At 48.6% G+C, this 26,347-nt stretch overlaps 2 protein-coding genes across 4 annotated transcripts in view; one reads left to right on the forward strand and one right to left on the reverse strand.

Annotated features, from left to right (window-relative positions):
* Nucleotides 1-26,347, reverse strand: part of LOC141192230 (uncharacterized) — a 480,396-nt gene that overhangs the window by 56,784 nt on the left and 397,265 nt on the right. The gene's annotated exons all lie outside the window — the stretch shown is intronic.
* The window catches only part of LOC141192227 (gastrula zinc finger protein XlCGF53.1-like), a 30,502-nt gene that overhangs the window by 3,110 nt on the left and 1,045 nt on the right, over nucleotides 1-26,347 (forward strand). For 2 of the 3 annotated variants that reach the window (XM_073661716.1, XM_073661717.1), the window contains exons 2-8: nucleotides 245-351; nucleotides 9,872-10,021; nucleotides 10,151-10,318; nucleotides 10,400-10,523; nucleotides 10,603-10,700; nucleotides 11,838-11,928; nucleotides 14,571-14,969. In XM_073661716.1, coding sequence (XP_073517817.1) covers nucleotides 9,944-10,021; nucleotides 10,151-10,318; nucleotides 10,400-10,523; nucleotides 10,603-10,700; nucleotides 11,838-11,928; nucleotides 14,571-14,932 — 921 coding nt within the window. In that variant the 5' untranslated portion in view covers nucleotides 245-351; nucleotides 9,872-9,943 and the 3' untranslated portion in view covers nucleotides 14,933-14,969. The remainder of the gene's footprint in view (nucleotides 1-244; nucleotides 352-9,871; nucleotides 10,022-10,150; nucleotides 10,319-10,399; nucleotides 10,524-10,602; nucleotides 10,701-11,837; nucleotides 11,929-14,570; nucleotides 14,970-26,347) is intronic. The other variant, XM_073661718.1, reaches the window with a different exon arrangement.

A 26,347-nucleotide genomic window follows, 5' to 3' on the forward strand; every position in this document is an offset into this window, starting at 1 on the left:
ACCCACCCTGCCCCCAGTTTGTTTGTTTGTTTTGTGCGTCCTGCAGCGGCCGCGTGCTGACCAGTGACTACGTCACTGAACAACGTCCAAGCTCGCTGCATTTCATGATGTTATTTCATCCCTGTCACTTTATTTCTCCTCCCCCCTCACTTTGCACCACCTCCGTGCTTACATCCAGCAGCCACCGATCAGCACTCGTGCTCGCTACTTTACCTTTTTTTTCAACTAACCTTTTTTTTTCTAGAGGGCGGTCCCGCTGTCCGATTGTGTGCCGTGCTGGGCCACAGAAGCCTGCTCCAGAAGACATCTTACAGAAGACATCTGATAGACGACATCTGAAAGACAACAACTGTAAGTAGGATTTTTTGATCCCTCCTTATCCACCCCAATCCCCCTCTCCCCCTTCCCATACCCCTTTCTGCCTCCAAGTGCTGATCATCACTTCATCGCTCGACTGTTGTCTGTTTTTCTTTTTTTTTTGCGTTTCGTGCAGCGGCCGAGCGCTGATCAGTGACCACAGATCTTATTCCAATCGCATACCTTTTTGCCGTCCAGTGAGCGTCAGTCACAAATAGCCTGGCATCGCTAATCAGCAGGTGCTCTGCCCAAAGAAAAATTTTTCATTTGATATCCTGTTAGCAGCTAGAAGGTGGCACTCCAGCAAGCGATTGAATATGAAGATCCTTTATTCTTTACAATTTTAAAACATGGAGCCGGGAAAGCGGGAGTCCTTCAGGTGCTGCTGAACCGCCACTCAGACACCCCAGGAGAAAAGATGAACCAGCGCCCTCCCCTCACTACTGACCCCGTGTGGACCTCGCCCCCCCCAAAATTATGAGCCACTGATTCCTGATTTTGTGGCGGAATCAGGAATCAAGTTTGACACCACCGGCCTCACAGAACTAGACTTTTTCAAAGTCTTTTTCTCTGAGGATCTTGTAAACCTCATGGTGGGCTTTATACACTCATCAATTTTTGGAACAAAACCCCTCTTCATCATTTTCTAACTGGTCTCCTGTACACGCAGTAGAAATAATGAAGTTTTGGGGCCTGGTCCTTCATATGGGATCATGAAGAAGCCAGAACTTTGGCAATATTGGAGTGTTGACGTTTTGTATAACACTCCAGTGTTCCAAAAGGTCATGACCCGGAAAAGTTTTCAGGCCATCACAAGTTCTTGCATTACAACGATAATGCAAGGTGTCCTGCACGCGATGACCCGAACTTTGATCATCTTTTCAAAGTTCGACCGGTCATCGACCACTTCAACAACAAGTTTGCTGAAGTGTACGTGCTCCAAAGGGACATCTGCGTGGATGAGTCCTTAATGGCTTTTATGGAGCTGCTTGGATTCCGGCAGCACCTGCCCAATAAGAAGGCCAGGTTCGGAATCAAGCTGTATAAACTTTGTGAGAGTACCTCAGGGTACACTCACAAGTTTAGAGTTTATGAAGGGAAGGACTCCCGGATTAAATCCCCTGAATGCCCCCCTGTTCTGGTAGTGAGTGGGAAAATTGTGTGGGACTTGTTGCGCACACTGCTGGATAAAGGTTATCACTTGTACTTGGATAACTTTTATACCAGTGTCCCTCTCTTCAAGTCCCTCTCTGTGCGACGTACCGCAGCCTGCGATACTGTCCGCAAAAATAGAGAGGCCTCCCAAAGATGCTAATTGGGCAGCTGCTCAGAAGGGGTGAGAGCAGAGCCCAATGTAGTGACCACCTTCTGGTGGTCAAGTACAAGGACAAGAGGGATGTCCTTTTCTTGACCACCATACATGGTGATGGCAGCACCCTCAGCACTGTACAAGGTCCCACTACACAGGTCGTCAAACCAGACTGTGTAGTGGGGTACAACAAGTACATGGGGGGAGTTGATCTCTCTGATCAAGTCCTCCTGCCGTTCAGTGCTTTGAGAAAGGCCAGGGTGTGGTACAAGAAGTTGGCCATGCACATTGTACAGATGGCAATGCACAATTCTTTCCTTCTATCACAATGTGCAGGCCAGACTTCTACGTTGTACCTTCAGTTCCAGGAGGTTGTTATCAAGGCCCTGATATTTTGCAGTGGTGACGGAGCGGGCCCCAGTACTTCCGGAACTGAAGGTCCTCGAATTGTACCAGACCAGCATTTCCCAGGGCAGATGCCTCACAGCGGAAAAAAAGGTCACAAAAGAAGTGCCGAGTGTGTTTATAAAAGGTGAATACGCAAGGACACCATTTATCAGTGTGACACCTGCCCCGACAAACCTGGCCTGTGCATGAAAGAATGCTTCAAAAAGTACCATACTTCCATGGACTACTAAATTAATTTCTGACGTATGACAACCTGACGAACACTACACAACTGACGTATGACACTACATTATAAGATTCACAAATCGGGTATCCGTTCCAAAAAGGGGGCACTTGTTGGCCATTTCCACATTAGGGGCTCTGAGAACGTGACATGATGCCCGCAGACTATTCCATCAAAGTCTGCATTCCAAAGCGCGTCACTCCTTCGCTTCCTAGCCCTGACGTGCACCCAAACAGTAGTTTTCTCCAACACATGGGGTATCAGCGTACTCAGGAGGAATTGGACAACAGATTTTGAGGTCCACTTTCTCCTGGTACCCTTGGGAAAATAAAAAAAATTTAGGCTAAAAGATCGTTTTTGTGGAAAAAAAAATTATTTTTTTTTCATGACTCTACGTCATAAACTTTTGCGGAACGCTTGGGGGTCCAAAGTGCTCACCACACTTCTAAATAAGTTCCTTAAGAGGTCTAGTTTCCAAAATGGGGTCACTTGTGGGGGGGTTTCCACTGTTTAGGCACATGGGGTCTGCTGTCAATTCCAGCGAATTTTGCATTGAAAACGTCAAATGGCGCTCCTTCCCTTCCAAGCCCTGCCGTGCGCCCAAACAATGGCTTTCCCCCACATATGGGGTATCAGCATACTCAGGAGAAATTGCACAATAACTTTTGGTTTCCAATTTCTCCTGGTACGCTTGTAAAAATAAAAAAAAATTGGGGGTTAAAGTAAAATTTTAGTGAAAAAAAGTTAAATGTTAATTTTTTCCTTTCACGTTCAATTAATTGCTGTGAAGCATGTGAAGGGTTAATATACTTCTTGAATGTGGTTTTGAGCACCTTGGGGGGTGCAGTTGTTAGAATGGTGTCACTTTTGGATATTTTCTGTCATAAAGACCCCTCAATGTGACTTCAAATGTGACGGGGACCCCAAAAAATGGTTTGTAAACTTTGTTGTAAAAATGAGAAATCGCTGGTCAACTTTTAACCCTTATAGCTCCTTAAAAAAAAAAAATTGTTTCCAAAATTGTGCTGATGTAAAGTAGACATATGGGAAATGTTATTAATTATTGTGTGTGACATATCTCTCTGATGTAAGGGCATGAAAGTTCAAAGTTTGAAAATTGTAAAACTTTCCCCAAATTTCCATTTTTTTCACAAATAAACGCAAGTGATATCGAAGAAATTTTACCACTGTCATGAAGTACAATATGTCACGAAAAAACATTCTCGGAATCAGGGAGATCCGTTGAAGCTTTCCAGAGTTCTTACCTCATAAAGTGACAGTGGTCAGAATTGTAAAAATTGTCCTGGTCATTAACGTGCAAACCACCCTGGGGCGTAAAGGGGTTAAACTGAATGATTTGGGTCAAACGTTTGAGATATCCTTCCACAAGCTTCTCACAATATATCGGTCGGAATTTGGGCCCATTCCTCCTGACAAAACTGGTGTAACTGATATAGGTTTGTAGGTCGCCTTGCTCGCAGCCTTTTCAGCTTTGCCCATAAATTTTCAATAGGACTGAGATCAGGGCTTTGTGATGGCCACTCCAAAACATTGACTTTGTTATCCTTAATCCACTTTGTTACCATTTTGGCAGTATGCTTCGGGTCATTGTCCATTTGGAAGACCCTTTTTGCCCATGCTTTAACTTCATGGCTAATGTCTTGAGATGTTGCTTCAGTATTGCCAAATAATATTCTTTTCTCATTATGCCATCTATTTTGTGAAGTGCATCAGTCCCTCCTGCAGCAAGACAACTCCACAACATGATGCTGTCACCCCCGTGTTTCACAGTTGGGATGGTGTTCTTAGGCTTCCAAGCTTCTCCCTTTTTCCTCCAAATGTAACAATGGTAATTATGCCCAAAATTTTAGTTTAATCAAACCACAGGACATGCCTCCAAAAATTAAGGTCTTTGTTCCTGTGAGCATTTGCCAACATTAATCTGGCTTTTTTAGGTTTCTTTTGGAGTAATGGCTTCTTCTTGGCAGAGTGGCCTTTCAGCCCATGTTGATACAGCACTCGTTTCACTGTGGATATTGACACAGTCTTACCAGCTTCCGCCATCATCTTCACAAGGTCTCTCGCTTTTGTCCTTGGGTTGATATGCACATGTTGGACCAAAAGCACGTTCATCTCTGGGACACAGAACCCGCCTACTTCCTGAGCGGTATGATGGCTGGACATTCCCATCTTGTTTGTACTTGCGTATAATTGTTTGTACAGATGAATGAGGCAACTTCAGGTATCTTGAAATTGCACCCAAGGATGAGCTGGACTTGTGCAAGTCCACAATTCTCTTCCTGGTATCTTGGCTGATTTCTTTAGACTTTCGCATGATGCTACACAAAGAAGCAGTGTGTGTCAGGTGTGTATTAAAATACATCCATACGTGTGTCTCTAAATAACTAAGATGTTGCCAAAAAAACGGAAGCTTCCAAACACGTGATATGTGTTGTGTCGGCGTCTCTGCCTCCTGCGCGGCAGAGACGTCGATCCACTCATCACCGTGGCTATGGTTCGGCGTTCCCCGCTATTTCCTCTGGTCTCACCGCAGCATCTTCCCAGGGTGCGTGCACCGCGCGCAGATCCCCCCGGGCACTGTACTCTTAAAGGGGCCGCGCGCGCCGTCCTAAAAAGTCCCTGGCCAATGGCCGGAGGACTGCCCCTATTTAAAGCACCTCCTCAAAAATGGAGGTGCCTGTGCAAAGTTGTGGTTTGTGTTCTAAACACTCTTTCCAGCCCTCAGGTCCCAGTGCTGCCTGCCTGTCTATCAGCCATGTCCGCCTGTCAGTCTGCCTGCCAAGCCTGCCCGTTTACCTGCATTGTCTATCAGCCATGCTCATCTGTTGTGCCTCTTGGCTTTGGCCATCAGTCCCGTGGGAGTCGCCTGCTCTCACTGGAGGTCGGTCCCAGTGTGGCACCTGTTCCACCTTCTCCATCCCTCCTTGGTTCACGGAGTCGATTAAGCCGCCGTGTAGCCAGGGTCCAGTTACGCCCCTCTGGTCCCTCCTCATATCTCAGCACAGAGGTTCCACCACCCGGACCCGTAACAGTATGATTATATGGGCAGTCCAAAATTGTTTAAAGGCATAGTAATCTTAGTGTATGTAAACTTTTGACTTTGCAGTAAGTAATAAATATGCCTTAAAACATTCTCTCTCTCTCATTATTCTGGCATTTGACAAATATTAAAAATTATGGTAATCCTAATTGACCTATAATGGGAAAGGTTTATTCTGATTTAATTTCAGATATTGAGAAAAACGTGAATACAGTGAAGGAAATAATTATTTGATCCCTTGCTGTTTTTGTAAGTTTACCCACTGACAAAGACATGAACAGTCTGTATGGTTTAGAGATGATCTGCAAAGAGGAGTGGACAAAAATTCCTCCTTACATGTGAGCAAACCTCATCATCAACTACAAAAAAAGTCTGACTGCTGTGCCTGCCAACAAGGGTTTTGCCACCAAGTACTAAGTGTTGTTTGCAAGAGGAATCAAATACTTATTTGTCACTACAAAATGAAAATAAATTTATCTAATTTATACAATGTATTTATTTTTTTTTTTTGGATATTCTATCTCTCAATGTTAAAATTAACCTACCCTTAAAATTACAGACTGTTCATGTCTTTGTCAGTGGGTAAACTTACAAAAACAGCAAGGGATCACAAGGGCTTCTGAGGTACAGCCACCAGTGAGCGGGGTCACCATTGTTGAGGGTGCCAACCTCCCCAGCTAGGCAGTATAAGCTTTGTTTAGGTACAGGATAGTGTAAGGTAGTGACCGTGTCAATTATTTAGCAGCATCATTGTTTAGATCTGTTTATATACATCCACAACAAGCCATTCAGCTTGTAATTTTGCTAGTTTTAAGTACATATCTGCTGTTAGTCCAGTTTTTAATGCATATATTTAATAAATGTTTAAGATTTTACTTTAGGGAGGTTTTCCCACAGTACTGCCCCCTACACCCACAATATGGTTTCATCCACTCCACCGACTACCCCAGTGCTGATTAATAAATACTCACTTAGCCCCATTCTTGGTGCAGATACTAATAAATCCAGAACCTATGAGATTTTTACTACATCATAGTTGGATAGTTAGAGGCGTATTATCCATAGCGGCAGCCCACCCGGCCACTATTGTGCCCATGAGAAAAACAAGAATTTGAGCTTGGTTTAAATTGGTATACATTCAGCACATAATGCATGTTTACAATGGCCATTAATCAGAAAAAAACTACAAGAAGAAAAATGATCATAAACCCTGCTGTAAATAAATAAATAAAAGCCAAAAGTGCATTTAAATAAAATAGGGTTCTTAGTAACACTGTTTTTGATCAAAAATAGCATGAAAGCTACCATGGCAAGGTGAACCTATTCGGGATAGTCCTACTCTGTCTAATATTAAAAACTTTACCATGTGTCAAAGCCTCAAACTTCTGTGTGTGAATCAGACATGAGATCTAATGTGATAGAAGATTACAGTGCAGGGAAGACGGGAAACATTCATATAGCCGGCCAGTGGTGATGTAGTCAGTAACGGACTCTGGCCAAATATGTTTCTAGAGCTGTAGTAGAAGATGAAGATGTCGTCCTCATGATGAAGTAGTTATTCCTCATGTCACGTGTAATGAATATCTCCTGCAGTATTGCTAATGCTGATTCCAGTGTCGGTAAATGAGACGAGAATTAGCTTTATGGAAGATGAGTCTTTGAGAAACGTGTTCAGCTGCCGACTCCAAGGAAGAAACTGCTTGTTGTCTGTGGCCTAAAATATATATGTTTTATTACTAGATGTAAAGCAGAAAACTAAATACCGTATTTTTCGGACTATTAGACGCACTTTTTTCCTCCAAAGTTTTGGAGGAAAATAGGAGATGCGTCTTATAGTCCGAATGTTGGGGGATGAGGGGGTATATATATGATGTGTGGGGGGAGCGGTAGCGGCGGAGGAGTGGGGCACAGGAGGCAGCAGCCTACACTGTCCCCGCTGCTAAAGAAAATTAATATTCAGTGCTCCCCATGCCCATGGAAGCGTGAATGAATATTTAACGTGTCTCTATGCTCATGGTCGTGGAGAGCGAGTGAATATTCATGCCCTTTAATAGCTTGCACACGTGATCTCCCAGCAGGAGCTGTTCTGCAGCTGTGTGCCGGCTATTAAGGAGCATGAAGTCACTGTGACTTCCGGGAGCTGATCTCTCCTTGTGAACCGCGCATGGTAGTGACGCCAGGCGTGGCTCACATGACAAGATCAGTGGGGCAGACAGGACGCAGCGCTGGAGGAGAGAAGAAAGGGGAGTAGGAGTGTTTATTTTTATTTTTTTATGTGCAGCATGATGGGGATGAGGGGGACCATACATACCAGGATAAGGATGAGGGGGCCATACATACCAGGATAAGGATGAGGGGGCCATACATATCAGGACAGGGATGAGGGGTGCCATGCATATCAGGACAGGGATGAGGGGTGCCATGCATATCAGGACAGGGATGAGGGGTGCCATGCATATCAGGACAGGGATGAGGGGGGTGTCATGCCTACCAGGACAGTGATGAGGGGGGTGCCATGCATGCCAGGATCGGGATGTGGGGTGCCATGCATGCCAGGATAGGGATGGGGGGTGCCATGCATGCCAGGATAGGGATGAGGGGGGTGCCATGCATGCCAGGATAGGGATGGGGGGTGCCATGCATGCCAGGACAGGGATGAGGGGGGTGCCATGCATACCAGGACAGGGATGAGGGGGTTGCCATGCATGCCAGGATAGGGATGGGGGGTGCCATGCATGCCAGGATAGGGATGGGGGGTGCCATGCATGCCAGGATAGGGATGGGGGGTGCCATGCATGCCAGGACAGGGATGGGGGGTGCCATGCATGCCAGGACAGGGATGGGGGGTGCCATGCATGCCAGGACAGGGATGGGGGGTGCCATGCATGCCAGGACAGGGATGAGGGGTGACATGCATGCCAGGACAGGGATGAGGGGTGACATGCATGCCAGGATAGGGATGAGGGGTGACATGCATGCCAGGATAGGGATGGGGGGTGCCATGCATACCAGGATAGGGATGGGGGGTGCCATGCATGCCAGGATAGGGATGAGGGGTGCCATGCATGCCAGGATAGGGATGAGGGGTGCCATGCATACCAGGATGGAGGGGTGCCATGCATACCTGGATGGAGGGATGCCAGGCATACCAGGATGGGGATGGGGGCCACGTATAAAAGGAAGGGGGGCATATAAACCAAGATGGGGGATATTGTTAGAATTGGAGGACATTACCCCTATACCAGTGTCAGCAATGTCAACACATTTTTTGCTTAATTTTTTTTTTCTATTTTCTTCCTCTAAAACCTAGGTGCATCTTATAGTCCGAAAAATACGGTACTGTAAAATAATAGATCTCCTCATATGTTTCTGTGGCATCCCGGTTCACGTTCTACTGCTGCTAAATGAGACAGTTGTAGTGTGATAGTAGACTTGTTCCAGTGTGGGCACTGTGAGTTAGGAGATATAATACATTGCATTGTAAATTGGACTTTCCTGCCATCTACTGGCCAATGTGTGTATATGAAAGGTAAGTGATTCTCCTCACAATAAGCTGCCATAGAAATGGCTGTGAGGAGTCTCCCAGCTCAGGGCTCGCACACTGACTGAGCACTGGTACAAATCAGTAGTGGGCGGTTCAAGCTGCCTAATGAAGATATAGGAGACAGACACTATTTCTTACAGAAGAGTTTCCATGCCAGTCCACGCTGGGGGGACATTTTTCTCCACATAATCTCCTTCCAAAAAAGACAAGCCTCTTCCAGTCAGGAGAGATAACTCTGTTCGTGTGCTCTCCTGCACGCTGGTTATCCTGTTTGCTTCTAGCCGGACCAGATCCACGTGGCTGCCACACCATCGAATACCCCCTGCGAAAGGGAACGGTGGGCTAAAAACTGTGAGCACACCCAGACTTTAGTGTGTTTCCACGGAGAGCCAATCTGTGAAGGTTCCTCCATCAGTGTAATATTTCTTAGACTGCGCATAGCATTTCCTCTACTAGCAAGTGAAGAGGACTCTGCTCCAGCCGCCCTGAGAGGCCATAACCTCGCTTGTCTCATGAGGAGAGAACCATTACTTTCATATGCACAAAATACTGTAAACTTTGCCTTCAAGAGAGACTGTACCCCGTTACCTCCTTCAGTAAAATTGTTATATTTACAAGTTCACCTGCGTGTCTGGCTGCGTGTGATTGCACAAACATCACGGGCACTCCAAACTTGCACCCAGACACCACAACTACAGGAGTGCCCCCTGGGGGTCCTATACCATCCACAAGTGCCACCTTCCGACAATTGTTGTGGACACTAGGGAAGTGTTTAGGGGTCCAGCGACCCACTCCAACTACTGTGACATCATTATCTGCTGCCTTTGAGACTACATACCCCAGCTGGCCCTTCTGCAACATCTGGGGCCTCCTCAGTGGCCCACCACATTTCCCCTTATTATCTCCAGTAATTGTATTATTACACAGGATTTTTATGATGTTACATCAGCTCATCATCATCTCATTCAGGTCCCTACAATATCGGATCCCCTCAGTGAAGATCTTCTATATAAGAGAATTTTCCTGATTTACCCATCAAGGATGGATATGGACAGAGACAAGATGGTGGAGAGGATATTCCACCTCACCCTAGAGATCCTCTTCCGGCTTACTGGAGAGGTGAGAGATTCTGATGACGTCACATTACATCATTCTTATCTATGGGAATAACAGATGGACAGAACTGGAGAGGTGAGGACTCTGGAAATGTCTAGAGTAAGATTTATTAATGTGTGTCTCCATAACCAGGATTACACAGTAGTGAAGAAGACCTCTAGTGAGCACTGTCAGGACCCTGTGTCTGAGGGATGGGGAAGACTACTGAGCCCTCGACCTCACCCCCTGATACATGAGGACATCAATGACCAGAAGATCCTAGAACTCGCCTACAAGATGATTGGGCTGCTTACTGGAGAGGTGACACTGCTGGAAATGCTGGGATATTATACAGTAACGCTATGAAGGGATCGGGGATGACGGTGTCATTGTATGTGTCAGGTTCCTATAAGGTGTCAGGATGTCGCCGTCTATTTCTCCATGGAGGAGTGGGAGTATTTAGAAGGACACAAAGATCTGTACAAGGACGTCATGATGGAGCTTCCCCAGCCCCTCACATCACCAGGTAATAGACAGGACTGAACACACACGGCCTATAATTATCTGTATGTAATGAATTCAGTCCCTGTATGTGTTTCCTCCAGATATATCCAGTAAGAGAACAACACCAGAGAGATGTCCCCATCCTCTTCTTCCACAGGACTGTAAACAAGAAGATCCCAATGTTCCTCAAAATCATCAGGTAGATGGAGAGAAGGTGTCATGAGATCTATAATGTGTAGACAGCTGTGAAGGTCTTGTGCTCAGCCTTGTTTTATCCACCAGTACTATATGTTTTATACTAGCTATTGAACCCATTCTACGCCCAGGTGGCGAGCATTTTTATTGCTATATGGTCTCCCATGCTGGTATGTGCTGCTCCCCTCCTGGTATTTGTGCTGCCCCCATCCTGTCCCCACCATCCTATCCTGGTATGCATGGCACCAGTCACCCCCAAATCCTGGTATGCATGGCACCAGTCACCCCCAAATCCTGGTATGCATGGCACTCCTCACCCCCAATCCTGGTATGTATGGCACCCCTCACCCCCATATCCTGGTATGCATGGTACCCCTCACCCCCAATCCTGGTATGCATGGTACCCCTCACCCCCCAATCCTGGTATGCATGGTCCCCTCACCCCGCAATCCTGGTATGTGTGGTACCCCTTATCATGGTATGCATGATCCCCTCATCCCACAATCCTGGTATGCATGGTCCCCTCACCCCCCAATCCTGATATGTGTGGCCCCCTCACCCCCCAATCCTGGTATGTGTGGCCCCCTCATTCCTTTCACACTGTACACACATACAAAAAAATAAACAGTTATACTCACCTTTCTTCCCTGTGCTCCAGCGCTTCTGCGCCCTGTTCTGCCGGAGGCCGGGGGAGGAGTGTGTCGCCGAAGCACTGCGCTGTCCGACGCCATTTTTGCTGAACACACACTGTAAATGTGTCTTCAGTAAAACGGCGCCAGATAGCGCTATGCACATGCGCCGATCCGACGCCTCACTCCTGCCCCATCTCCGACGAAGAGAGGCACCGCTGCAACGCTCCTCCCGATCAGGTAAGTATGGCGCCGGAGATTGCGGTATACGTTCAGTGCCTACGCATACAGCGATCTCCGGAGCCATACACACTCCTCTTACCTGTAATGGCTGGATGCCTGATTCTGTCTGGAGCCATACTGCGCGTCGCGCATGCGCAGTCTATCGAGGCTTCAGACAGAGACCCGCATCCCCGGTTATATTATAGACTATTGTAATGAGAACGGTGGAGATGGCAGGATTAGAGCTGATCATAGATGTGACTTCTCCATGTTTACAATATTTGTTTCAGGGTGAAGATCTCACCCATATTAATACTACAGAGACATATGTGAGGGGTGATGAGCGGTGTAAAGAGGAGATTCCTACATATGACTACCCAGGTGAGTAGTGACCACTAAATGCAGAGAAGTCACAGATTCTTCTCAGTCCCTGTCTGTGGCTACTTTATCGGTGGTGTAGTCCGGCCGTATCACAATCGTGTGATCACCATTTTGCCACTAGTCCACAACATTCTCCCCCATCCAAAACTATTCAAATCATTTTGGACATTGAAAGCCCTTTTCTATAGAACTTACAACCTCGACAATCCACCTACCCCCTGGGATTAGGAGACGCTGACCGTGACCTGTCCAGATCTGTAAACTACAAGGCCAAATGGCAGCGTACGTAGAATGTGCTGACAAGTTAGAAAATCACTTGAAGAAAAATATTCTGATGGGCCTGTAAGAGAAAGCGGAGGGTAATGAGGCTGTTCCTTCCTAGATCCCTGATATCTTATTGGATGAATCTACCTTCTCTCCCTTCTGTGCTGCTGAATGTGCTCATATGGTCCCTACAAGACCAGGTCCAGTCTTTCTGGCCAAACTTCACTTTTATGATCGACAACATTAAATGTGCAGTGAGGCCAAGTGTGAATTTCTGTACAATAACACCAGAGTTTCCCTTTATCCTGACTTTTCAATTTCTTTTAAAACCAACTAACTTCAAACAGGATTGTGATAAACTATACAGAAAACATTACACCTGTGCCATGATATATCTCTAAGCTGTGCGTGGCTGATGGCTGTAATATACATTTATTCACGCCTGCAGGAGATGTGTTGGCTCCAGCCCTGGTTTCATGGATTCACTCCATGTCATAAATTCCATTATATTTTCAATCCTATAGAATTCAGATTACTGCACAATCTCTCCTGAAATGGGGGCGCTAATACTTTCTCTACTCTTCTGGTCAGGACTCATAGTAGCTCCAATGGTCCACCACAAATGAGTGCAACTCCTATTTAGTTTGTAGTTCTCCTCTCATACATATGTTGTTGTTGAGGATGTAACATAGAATAAAAAAAGAAGTTATTTTTTCCAGGTTCATTCTGTATGATAGTTTGATTGTGGTGGGATCGTCCGGCCTCACTTATGTCAGTCTGTAACTCCCTGGTAGCCTTTAAAAAAAAGGTCTCCATTGACTCTCCCAGATGCCCGAGATCTAAAATTAAGACATTTTCAACTCTGCACTATTATAAATAGTTCTCTTTAATAAAAGTATATTTTTTCTTTAATCTCATGTGATAGAAAATATTTATTAGACCTTACAATAATTTAGATGGCCCAGAGCCACGAAGCCGCATACTATAATTACCCCAGAGAGGTTTCACCACTAGTTACTCATTTATTACTGATGAAGACTCTTGAGTTTGATCATTTCAGTAGATGTGTTATTGTCTATACTCACAGTTTTGCTCATCATCCTTTAACCCCTCTACATGGATCTGGAGTTACACAGAGACCCCTAGGCTTGGGCCACGGTGTTACCTGTTCTATGGTGTGAGATGAGAAGAAGGATAGTCAGGTAGTTGGGACAGGACCAGGAAAGCAGAGAAAATACAAAATCAGAAAACACAAGAGTAGTCAGTAAACGGGCCGAGGTCACAACAGGAAACAAATACACAAGCCGGGAGCTGAGCACAGAGGACTGAACCAGAGGAGAACAAAGCTGTATCTGGCAGCTTCCGGCAATATGCTTCCAGCTTTAGTAGGGTGCGGTGCTTTCCAGTTGGCTGAAGCAGGGAGCAGATTACTCCAGCTGGACAGCGCACACCCCCATACTGCAAGACTGGATGGTACTACTGGTCCCAGGCACCCTAATCTTAGTGGCTGGACAGAGCCTTCGCCACACAGAGCTTCTGGTTCTGACGTCTCCTCCATCCCCAGCACCGCCTGCATGATGAATAAGGCGGCTCCTGGTGAGAGAAGCAGACATCGCAGGAGCAGATCCCAGAGGAGATGGGACCCACCATTTGCAGAAGCCCTAATGTGACATAATAACAGAAAACCAGAGCAGTAATAATCTTTATTTTCTCTCTCTCTATCTATCTATCTATCTATATATAGCGCCAACATATTCCTCAGCGCTTTACATACATTATCATCGCTGTCCCCATTGGGGCTCACAATCTAAATTCCCTATCAGTAGTATGTCTTTGAAGTGTGGGAGGAAACCAGAGAAACACGGGGAGAACATACAAACTCCTTGCAGATGTTGTCCTTGGTGGGATTTGAGCCCAGGAGCCCAGGCTGCAGTACGAACCACTGAGCTATCGTGCTGCCCTAAGCAGGGCAGCACGGTTAAATGCACATAAAGTGACTCCATTGTGTAATTTTTAACCCTCAGGGAATTAATCTAAAGGGGTAGTGACTATTTTGATTCTACTGGCACTTTCCGGATATTAGCACGCAGTGGATGTTGGAGAATGAAAATTGCAATTATGCCATTTCATTGCCCAACACATAGTGTCCAGATTGTGCTCCAGGAGACACACACCATGAATTAAGTGGGTTCTTCTCACTATAGTAATGTCAAATACATAGATGCTAAATGTGGTTTGGGCACACTGCAAGGCTCAGAAGCAAGGGGGAGATTTGACTTTGGGAGATCGGATATTGCTGGATTGGGTTATGGAAGCCATGTTGCTTTACAAGAGCCTTTATGGAAACCTCTGTTTTTTTTTCCCTTCTTCCATGACAGCACCACCTGAAAGAGGGTATCCGCCCACCAAGGGTACACGCGGGAGTGCAGTGGTATTATGCACCCTGTGGCTAAGCGCGCTGGCAAGTGGGACTACCGGGGCTGTGCACATGCAGGGCACGTGTCAAGAGGTTCCGGCGCGCCCTGCTGACGTAGCGTGCCGGAATGCCGGGAACAGGACTACACACACGCAGGGCGCATGTTACCAGAGCAGCAGAAGCCACCAAAGCAGCCTCAGCAGCAACAGCAGCTCCATCAAGGCCGCAGCAGTGTCAGTCGGACAAGCGGCAGCAAGACCCGCCAGAGGAGCAGGGCAGGTCGCGAGTCCACCATCTCCAGCCGGGAGCGATCATATGAATTGATCCAGCCTCAATCTCCGGTACCCTGAACGGCAGAGTAGTGAGTGATCTATGTGAAAGTTCACCATAGTAGATGGGTCCCTTTTTTCTATGTATTTTTTCTACTAGGAAAAACCCAAAAAGGGAAGTGCCAAGAGGAATAACATGGAGTGTGCGCTGTGCGGGGTTAATTTTCCCTGCACTTATACTAAAAAGCTTAGCCCGAGTTGTATCCGAGAAACCATATCAGAGGAAACACCTAATTTTGCTATGGATTTAAAATCTTTAATCCAGACGGAGGTTAGGGACTCACTAAAGACGTTGGCTACACGTAAAAAGAGTAGGAAGCTGAGACGTCATACATCAGACTCAGAAAAATCTGTAGTATTCCAGGGCAAGGGGAAGTCTGTTTCCTCTCCTACCTACTCGTCATCCTCATCATCATCATCATCCTCAGATAGCGATACAGGAGGTAGGCCGTGTTTTCCAGTGCAAAACACGGATAAGCTGATTTAAAGCCATCAGAACAACTATGGGCATAGACGATACCAAGACCCCTAGTACTGTTCAGGACATCATGTTTGGGGGTCTGGGTCAGAAGAAGAGGCGCACATTCCCTGTCAATGAGAGGATAGTTTATCGACAGGGAATAGAAAAGACCTGATAGGAGAGGGCAGTTACCATCACCTTCAAAGAGAAGATACCCGTTTGAGGAAGAAGAATCAACCAGGTGAGATAAAACCCCAAAAATTGACGTGACAGTATCAAAATTCTCTAAAAAAAATCCACCCTGCCGTTTGAGGATTTAGGAGCTTTCAAGGATCCTCTTGATAAAAAAGCGGAAACCTTATTAAAACAAACCTGGGAGTGTCCAGCGGGAGAATTGAAACCGGAAGTCGCAGCCACTTGCACAGCCCGGTCAATGATGGTCTGGTTTCAGCATCTAGAAGACCAGATTAAAGGGGACATTCCAAGGGAAAAAATCCTGGCCAGTCTTCCGCTAATGCAGGGGGCGGCTGCCTTCCTCGCGGACGCTTCGGCAGATTCAGTAAGACTGGCCGCCAGATCAGCGAATTTATCCATCGCAGCTCCCAGAGCTCTGTGGCTCAAGAGCTGGTCAGGTGATGTACAGTCTAAGATGAAACTGTTCAATCCCATGTGAAGGGGAGTTTCTTTTTGGCAAAGTTCTGGATGACATACTGGATAAAGCCGCAGATAAGAAACACAGGTTTTCCAGTGTGTTGATGCCTCAGTACAACACTTCCTTTTGTAAAAGGAAGTATATCATAGGTACATTTTCCAGAGACCAGGGCAGATGGAAGGACAAGGAGTGAAGGCTTCATGTTCGGAGGTCCTTCCTCTGAGAACAGAAAAACCCCTAAGTGATGGGCCTCCCCAGGTAGGAGGAAGACTGTCCCACTTCCTGCCTACCTGGGAAAAAATTACATCCAGTGCCTGGATATTAGGGATTATAAAGACAGGACTGAGACTGGAATTCAGATCCATTCCCCTGCAGACCTTCAGGATTTCGTCTTCCAGGAGGCCCAGAGAGCAAACAGCCCTGGAGCAAGAGGTATTAAACCTAATGGAAAAGAAGGTTCTGAGAGAGACTATTAAGCGAGCAGGGGAAAGGATTCTATTCGCCCCTGTTTCTGATAAAGAAGCCGGATGGCTCCTTTAGAACCATAATCAACTTGAAGGGCCTAAACAACTTTCTAATCTACAGACCCTTCAAAATGGAATCTATAATATTAGCCATAAAGGTGTTGTTCCCGGGTTGTTATATGAGTGTCCTCGACCTGAAGGACGCCTATTACCACGTCCCAATCCATACAGGATACCAGCAGTATTTGAGAGTAGCTGTGTATATCATCAATCTTGTGAGGCAATTTCAGTTCACAGCTCTGCCCTTCGGCCTCTCCATGGCTCCAAGAATCTTTACGAAGATCATTCTGGAGGTCATGGCGCATTTGAGAGAACAAGATACTCTAGTTGTCCCTTACCTGGACGACTTCCTGGTAGTATGCAGATCAAGAGAGCATTGAAAACTCGCATTGACAGGAGTCAGAGCCAGCCTGATCAATCTTGGATGGATACTGAATCTAGAGAAGTCAAGCCTGGAGCCTCGGAAGATTCTGTCTTTTTTAGGGCTTATCTTGGACTCAGAGGGATAGACTTGTCTGCTACCGGAAGACAAGAAAAACAAAATTACGTCCCTAGCCTAAGTAGTAGTCAGGAATCCATTCATGACCCTAAGGAAAGCAATGTCTCTTTTAGGTACAATGACATCATGTATCCCAGCAGTCCAGTGGGCTCAGATACACTCCCGATATCTGCAGCAATGTTACGGGTCCGGGAGGTGGAACCTCTGAGCTGCAATACAAGGGGGAAGTCCTTGTAAGGAAGCGGGTGACTCCCAGGGAAGGCAAGCAGGTAGTCACAGCTAGTGACGGGGACAGTCTCTGGGTAAACGGGCAGGTGGTCACCGCAGCTGACGGGGACAGTCTCTGGGTAGACAGGCAGGTGGTCACGGCAAGTGACGGGGACAGTCTCTGGGTAGACAGGTAGGTGGTCACGGCAAGTGACGGGGACAGTCTCTGGGTAGACAGGCGAGGCGGATACCTGACAGGTAACTGGCGGGCGCTCCCAGGTGAGCGGGCTGACGGAGACAGCAGATAACAGGCAGGTAACTGGTGGCCGCTCCAGGTGAGCGGGCTGACAGACGAGGCAGGAGACAGGCAGGTAACTGGTGGATTCTCCCAGGTGAGCAGTCTGGCAGACAAGGCAGGTAACAGGCAAGTAACTGGTGGACGCTCCCAGGTGAGCAGTCTGACTGACGAGGCAGGTAACTGAAGGACGCTCCCAGGTGAGCGGACTGGCAGACAAGGCAGGTAACTAGTAGACGCTCCCAGGTGAGCGGTCTGGCGGACAAGGCAAGTAACAGGCTGGCAGGCAGGACGAGAAGTCAGGCTAGCAGCGGAACCTGGGGGCTGAAGCACAGGTGAGACACAGTGCAAACAACATTGCTCGGGCACCTCCATTTTGGAGGAGGTGCCTTATATATGGGAGGTCCAACGGCAATTGGCCGGGGACTCCTAAGGACGGCGCGCGCGGTCCCTTTAAGAGAGGAGGAGAGCGCGCGCGCCCTAAGCACACTGCCGGGGAAGGAGCGCGTGCCGGAAGCAGCGGGGTGAGAAGCGCTGGAGGACGCCGCGCCAGAAGCGGGGAGGTGAGAGGGACGGCGTTTCTGCCTAGCAAGGGGCAGAGACGCCGATGCTACAGTACCCCCCCCTTTAGGCCCCCTCTTTTTTAGGCCAGAAGGAAATTTTTCAAGGAGAAGCGGGGCGTTGATGTTCTCCCTGGGTTCCCAAGTTCTCTCCTCAGGACCAAACCCCTTCCAATCTACCAGAAAAAAGGTCTTTCCTCTTACCCTCTTGGTGGCCAGAATACTCTCTACCTCAAAGACGTCTTCAGCGGAAACCGGAGCAGGGGGAGCACCTGGATTGTTGGAAAAAGAGTTAAAGACAACGGGTTTGAGGAGAGATACGTGGAAGGAGTTGGGAATCCGTAAGGTGGCCGGGAGTTTTAATTTGTAGGCCACTGGATTAATTTGCCTGAGGATTTCGAATGGGCCGATGAACCGAGGACCTAACTTGTAGTAGGGTATCTTGAGCCGTACATGTTTGGAGGAGAGCCAAACCTTGTCTCCCAGACGGAATTGAGGCGGATCCAGACGTCTCTTATCAGCATATCTCTTCATCCGCTCGGAGGACAGAAGAAGTGCGGACCTAGTACTCTCCCAAATGGTAGAAAACTCGCTGACAAGAGACTGCGCGGCAGGGTTGTCCACAGAGGCGGAGACGGGAAGCGGAATCCGGGGGTGCTGGCCATAGACAATAAAGAACGGGGATTTGGAAGAGGATTTGCTCTCGTGGTTATTGTAAGAGAATTCGGCCCAAGGGAGGAGGTCCACCCAATCAGAATGGTGGGCATTAACAAAGTGCCGGAGATAGCTGGTAAAGATCTGATTGATCCGCTCCACTTGACCATTGGACTGAGGGTGGTAAGCGGAGAAGTCCAGGGTGATGTCCAGCAGTTTACATGTGGCTCTCCAGAAGCGTGAGGTGAACTGAACCCCTCGATCCGACACGATGTGGAGGGGTAGGCCATGGAGACGGAAGATATGGCGGATAAAGTCCTTAGCCAGCTCAGGTGCAGACGGAAGACCAGGCAGGGGAATGAAGTGGGCCATTTTAGAAAAGCGGTCCGCGACCACCCAAATGACAGTACACCCGGCAGAGACAGGAAGGTCGGTAATGAAGTCCATAGCGATGTGTTGCCACGGGGCAACAGGTATGGGAAGCGGCAGGAGATGACCAGCTGGTAAGTGTCTGGGAACTTTGTTGCGGCCACAAGATGAACAGGCATAGACGAAGTCTACCACATCCTTATGCAGGGTAGACCACCAGTAATGCCGGGAAATGAGTAGGAAGGTCTTTTTTTGGCCGGCATGGCCAGCTAGTTTAGAAGAATGACCCCAGCGAAGAACCTTCTCACGGTCAGGAGGTGCCACGAACGTCTTGCCGGGTGGAAGACGAGTCAAATCCAAGGGGGCCACATTCATCACCTTGGAGGGGTCGATAATGTGCATAGGCTCCTCCTCTTGGTCGGAGGACAGGAAGGATCGGGACAAGGCATCAGCTTTGACATTCTTGTCCGCCGGGCGGAAATGAAGGATGAAATCGAAGCGGGCAAAAAACAAAGACCACCGGGCCTGACGTGGATTAAGTCTCTGGGCATTTTGGAGATATGCCAGGTTTTTGTGATCCGTGTAGATGATCACCGGGTATAGAGCCCCTTCAAGCAGGTAACACCACTCCTCCAGCGCCAATTTAATGGCTAACAGTTCTCGGTCTCCTATGGAGTAATTGCGCTCAGAGGAGGAGAAGATTTTACAGAAAAAGCCGCAGGTTACCATTCTCCCGGATGAAGACTTTTGGGTGAGCACCGCTCCGGCTCCAGAGGAGGAAGCATCAACCTCCAGGTAGAACTGTTTGTTGCAGTCCGGACAGTGCAGCACAGGGGCAGAGGAGAAGGCTTGCTTCAGGGAAAGGAAGGCCTCCTCAGCTTTGGGTGGCCATACCTTGGGATTTGCTCCCTTATGGGTGAGCGCAAATATGGGCGCAGTCCGAGACGAGAAGTGAGGAATGAAGAGACGATAGTAATTAGCGAAGCCCAGGAATCACTGTATCGCCTTCAAGCCTTCCGGACGGGGCCACTTTAGGACAGCAGAGAGCTTCTCGGGATCCATTCGCAAGCCTGTCTGGGAGATAACATAGCCCAAGAATGGAAGAGAGGTCTGCTCAAAAAGGCACTTCTCGTATTTAGCATAGAGGTGGTTCTGCCTGAGCCTAAGCAGGACCTGACGAACATCCCTCCGGTGTGTGGGAAGATCCGGAGAGAAGACCAAGATGTCGTCCAGGTATACCACCACGCAGGAGTAAAGAAGGTCACGGAAGATGTCGTTGACCAGTTCTTGGAAGACGGCGGGAGCATTGCAGAGACCGAAGGGCATCACACGGTACTCATAGTGTCCTTCCCGGGTATTAAATGCCGTTTTCCACTCTTCTCCCTGACGGATACGAACCAGGTTATACACTCCACGTAGATCCAGCTTGGAAAAGATCCTGGCGCCTTTAAGGCGATCAAATAACTCAGAGATGAGCGGAAGGGGGTATTTATTTTTAACCGTGATCTGATTGAGTCCTCTATAGTCAATACAGGGGCGTAGCGAGCCATCCTTTTTTTTGACAAAGAAGAATCCGGCTCCAGCCGGGGAAGTAGACTTCCGGATGAATCCCCTGGCCAGATTCTCCTCTATGTACTCAGACATGGCCTGGGTTTCGGCTGCAGACAACGGATAAATACGCCCACGGGGTGGAGTGGCGCCAGGTACCAGGTCGATCGGGCAATCATATGGCCTATGAGGTGGCAATGTCTCTGCTTCCTTTTTACCGAAGACGTCAGCATAGGGCCAGTAAGGAGCCGGAAGACCGGGTAAATTAGCTGGGGTAGGTGGAGGACGAACTGGAACCAGGCAGGTCGTATGGCAGACCGGCCCCCACCGGAGTACTTCACCGGAATGCCAGTTCAACACGGGTTCATGTGTCTGGAGCCAAGGTAGACCTAGCAATAGGGAGTGGGAGAGTCCGGGCAACACATGGAAGGAGATTACCTCAGAGTGCAGCATTCCCACCTGCAGGGTTATGGGTTCCGTGGCGAGCAGGATGGTCACCGGAAGGAGTCTTCCATCCACGGAGGCGACTGACAAAGGTTCAGCCAGAGACTTGGTGGGAATACGGTATTTCTCAACCAGGGACTGGGCGATGAGGTTTCCAGCGGATCCAGAATCCAGGTGGGCGAGTTCAAAGTGACGGTTCTCTCCCCAGGAGATAGATACAGACAAAGTCAGGGTTGGAGAGGACTTATTTTTGTCTAGGGCGACCTCTCCGAGCGGTCCTAGACACTGGAGTTTCCCGGCCTCTCCGGGCAGGAACGAATCAGGTGCTCCTTACTGCCACAATAGAAGCAGCTCCCCTCGGCTCGGCGTGACTCTTGGCGAGATTTGACCATCTTGGTCTGGTCGATCTGCATGGGCTCGGGTGAGTGCGCACGGGGAGTGACAGAAGAGGAGACAGGTTTCTGTAAAGTAGGAGCTAGGCGGGGAAACCTTCTCTCACGTGTGGTCTCTTTGGTGCGTTCTTGAAACCGGATGTCAATCCGGGTAGCCAGCGACACCAGGTCATCCAGGGTGGTAGGAATATCCCGACCGGCGAGCTCATCTTTAATCCGACCGGAAAGACCCTCCCAGAAGACGGACACCAGGGCCTCATTATCCCAGGCAAGCTCAGAAGCGAGGGTGCGGAACCGTATGGCATATTGGCCCACGGTGAGACTCCCTTGGCGGAGACGTAGCAAAGAGGAGGCATATGAGGTCTTTCGTCCCGGTTCATCGAAGACTCTCCGGAAAGCAGTGAGGAAAGACGACAGGTCGGACCCCAGGGGATCTCCTCTCTCCCACAGGGGGTTAAGCCATGCCAGTGCCTCCCCAGTGAGATGGGACATGATGAATGCCACTTTGGCCCGGTCGGAGATAAACTGATGAGCCAAGAGTTCAAAGTGCAGGGTGCACTGGTTTATGAAGCCCCGAGCTTGAGCGGGGTCGCCTCCGAAGCGAGGAGGTGCAGAAAGCCGGGGTCCGGGGCAGGATGCCATGTTATTGGTGGGCAGCGGCGCTGCCGCGGTGTGAGTCGTGACACTAGCAGTGGTTGCTGGTGGAGCAGTCAGTGTGTCCAGGCGGGAGTTGACATTCCGCAGGTGGTTCAGGATGGACTCCTGCTGGGATATCTGACGGGAGACTTCATGGTATAGGTCAGAGAGCGAGGGAGCTTGGGTGCCACCGGGTTCCATGGCCCGAGCAAACTGTTACGGGTCCGGGAGGTGGAACCTCTGAGCTGCAATACAAGGGGGAAGTCCTTGTAAGGAAGCGGGTGACTCCCAGGGAAGGCAAGCAGGTAGTCACAGCTAGTGACGGGGACAGTCTCTGGGTAAACGGGCAGGTGGTCACGGCAGGTGACGGGGACAGTCTCTGGGTAGACAGGCAGGTGGTCACGGCAAGTGACGGGGACAGTCTCTGGGTAGACAGGCAGGTGGTCACGGCAAGTGACGGGGACAGTCTCTGGGTAGACAGGCAGGTGGTCACGGCAAGTGACGGGGACAGTCTGTGGGTAGACAGGCAGGTGGTCACGGCAAGTGACCGGGACAGTCTCTGGGTAGACAGGCGAGGCGGATACCTGACAGGTAACTGGCGGGCGCTCCCAGGTGAGCGGGCTGACGGAGACAGCAGGTAACCGGCAGGTAACTGGTGGCTGCTCCAGGTGAGCGGGCTGACAGACGAGGCAGGAGACAGGCAGGTAACTGGTGGACGCTCCCAGGTGAGCAGTCTGGCAGACAAGGCAGGTAACAGGCAAGTAACTGGTGGACTCTCCCAGGTGAGCGGTCTGACTGACGAGGCAGGTAACTGGCAGGTAACTGAAGGACTCTCCCAGGTGAGCGGACTGGCAGACAAGGCAGGTAACTAGTAGACGCTCCCAGGTGAGCGGTCTGGCGGACAAGGCAAGTAACAGGCTGGCAGGCAGGACGAGAAGTCAGGCTAGCAGCGGAACCTGAGGGCTGAAGCACAGGTGAGACACAGTGCAAACAACATTGCTCGGGCACCTCCATTTTGGAGGAGGTGCCTTATATATGGGAGGTCCAACGGCAATTGGCCGGGGACTCCTAAGGACGGCGCACGCGGTCCCTTTAAGAGAGGGGGAGAGCGCGCGCGCCCGCCCTAAGCACACTGCCAGGGAAGGAGCGCGTGCCGGAAGCAGCGGGGAGAGAAGCGCTGGAGGACGCCGCGCCAGAAGCGGGGAGGTGAGAGGGACGGCGTCTCTGCCTAGCAAGGGGCAGAGACGCCGATGCTACAAGCAAGATATCCTAGCAGCGGAGAAACAACTCAGGGGACACTTGGACAGGAAGATGACACTTTCCAATACAGCCATCAGCTCAATCGCATGGTGGCTGGATCGGGAGAACCTGTCACAGAGAGTTCCCTGGTCGTATCAGGTCAGGGACATAATTACAGCGGACTCAAGCTCAGATGGCTGGGAGCACGTCTGGGAGATCGTGTAATACAAGGAATCTGGTCGGACAGCGAGAAAGCCTTCTCAAAACATGAAGGAGCTGTCGGCGGTAAAGAATGCAGTGATGAAGTTCAGTTCCCAACTACAGGGACAACACATCCGAATTATGTCAGACAACAGTCACCTATGTCAATCATCAGGGAGGCACGAGATCCCGACCTCTCCTGTTAGTGAAAGAGCAGATTCTACAATTTGCAGAGCAACATCAATTTATGCTCTCGGCTCTGCAAATAAGAGGCAAAGAAAACTAAAGATCAGATTTTCTGAGTCAGAATATACTGAAGCAGGGCGAATGGGAGCTGAATCCAACAGTATTCCAGCAAATTGTGGATCGCTGGGGTCAATCAGAAATAGATCTTTTCGCAAACAAACGAAACAGAAAAACAAGGATCTTCTGCTCCTTAAATCCAAAAGAAAGACCCTATGCATTAGATGCATTTCAAATACCCTGGAGCTTTGGCCTATCCTATGCTTTCCCCCCACTAATGTTAATGCCAACAATTTTGAGGAAGATCCGAGAGGAGCAGGCAAGGGTCATACTAATCGCCCCATTCTGGCCCAAGAGACCCTGGTTCACCTGGATAAAGAGGATGTCCCAGTCAGATCCATGGGTCCTTCCAGATGCTCCAGATCTCCTCAAGCAAGGCCCAGGCTTCCATCTTCAGAGGTTGGGCATTTGATGGCCTGGAATTTGTAAGGTCGTTACTAATCCAGGAAGGGTTTTCCCCAGGTCTAGTCACTACTCTGCTCAAAAGCAGTGTGACGACTAAGATCTATGGTAGGACATGGTCAAAATTCCTATCTATTTCGGCGCAGTCAGCTAAGGTTAAAATTCCTATAAAGCTATTCTGGAATTTCTTCAAAGGGTCTTAGATATTGGGTTGGCTACCAGTACCCTTTAGGTGCAAGTATCAGCGCTTGGAGCTTTATATAACTATAATTTGGCAGCAGATAGATGGGTTATCAGGTTTAAAAAGGCATGCAATAGATCCAGACCTATTGCTACCCCGAGAATGCCTCCCTGGGATCTAAACCTGGTCCTGGAAACCCTGACTAAGTCTCCTTTTTGAGCACTTAGGAAGCGTGACAGAAAGAACTCTCACTCTGAACACAGTGATACTGATAGCGCTAACATCAGCCCGTAGAGTTAGTGACTTACAAGCTCTGTCAGTAAATCATCCTTTTACACAGGTCACTGTAGATGGAGTTACATTAAAACCAGACCCGGCCTATTTTCCGAAGGTGGCCTCCAAATTCCACAGAACACAGGAGATCGTTCTCCCCTCATTGTATCCTAACCCAAAAGATTTAGAGGAGCAGAAGCTTTATACTCTAGATGTTAGACTGGTTTTGGTTCAGTATTTGGAGGTAACAAGGCCTTGGAGGAGAAGTGATGCTGTATTTGTCTCCTTCCAGGGACCTAGTAAGGGACTTAAAGTTACAAGGGGAACTATAGCTAGATGGATCAGGGACGCCGTTAGCTTAGCATATTCCCCTAGTAATTTGCCGGTTTCAGAGAACCTGAAGGGCCGTTCCACAGAGCTGGTGCAGCCTCCTGGACTGAGAAGGCGGAAGTGTCCATTGATAACATATGTAAGGCAGCAACATGGTATCTCCTTCTATAACCATTACCGGCTTGATCTTTCTTCATCTGCTGATCTATCCTTTGGGAGAAAGGTGTTGCAAGCGGTGATCCATCCCTAAGGTGTCTGTTCTATATAAATCTCTCAGGTGGTGCTATCATAGGAGAAGGGGAAAAAAATCATAGTTTCCGAACGGGATTTTACAGAGCCCATGACAGCACCCTTATATGCCCCCCCCTTTTTTGATCACTTATGGTGTTCTCTATATATGGGTGTATAGTGAGAAATGTTTTATTGGTGGTAGTTGTGTACTAACATACTGTCTGGAGGTCCTCTAAAACAAAACTGATGTGGAGGAGAGATACCGCCTTTTTTATTCAGCAGGTTTCCTGTCCTGGGTGGGCTGATACCATCTCTCAGGTGGTGCTATCATGGGCTCTGTAAAATCCTGTTACCGGTAACTATGATTTTTTTCCATTTACAGACGATGGACCTGAGTGGGGCTTGTTGTTTGTGAGATGAGTAGAAGTTTTTATTGGTATTATTGATGCCTACATAACTTGGTGGCTTTTTATTCCATATTTGAGAGGCAGAATGAACAGTTGAAAACCACGCTCTACTGGTTCATCCTATGAGGTTTTCTATTAGATTTTGAAATGTCAGTGTCTTGGTGAATAATTAATTCAATGTATTTTTCAGACTATAAGACGCACTTTTTTCCTCCTTTTTTTCTCCTATGCCCGCTGTTAAAGGGCATGAATATTCAACCACTCTCCACGCCCATGGGCATGGGGAGCGGGTGAATATTCATTCCCTTTAATGAGCGGGCACAGGAGATAGCTAGCAGCCGCAGCGCGGCTCCGCTATGTGCTGGCTATAAAGGAGAGTGAAGTCACTGCTCCCCGTGCACACAGTCCCGGCGTGGGAAGCAGTGACTTCCAGCAGCTAATCTCTGCTTGTGAGCCGCGCATGGCAGTGACGTCATGCACGGCTCACATGGAGAGATCAGTGCAGGCAGACAGGACGCAGCGCTGGAGGAGAGAGAAGAGAGGTGAGTAGGAGTGTTTATTTTTTTTTAATGTGCAGCATGATGGGGATTAGGGGTGCCATGC

The sequence above is a fragment of the Phyllobates terribilis genome, unplaced genomic scaffold (assembly GCF_046119375.1).
Source record: "Phyllobates terribilis strain yellow unplaced genomic scaffold, ASM4611937v1 Scaffold_56__1_contigs__length_8794411, whole genome shotgun sequence".
Classification (NCBI taxonomy): domain Eukaryota; kingdom Metazoa; phylum Chordata; class Amphibia; order Anura; family Dendrobatidae; genus Phyllobates; species Phyllobates terribilis.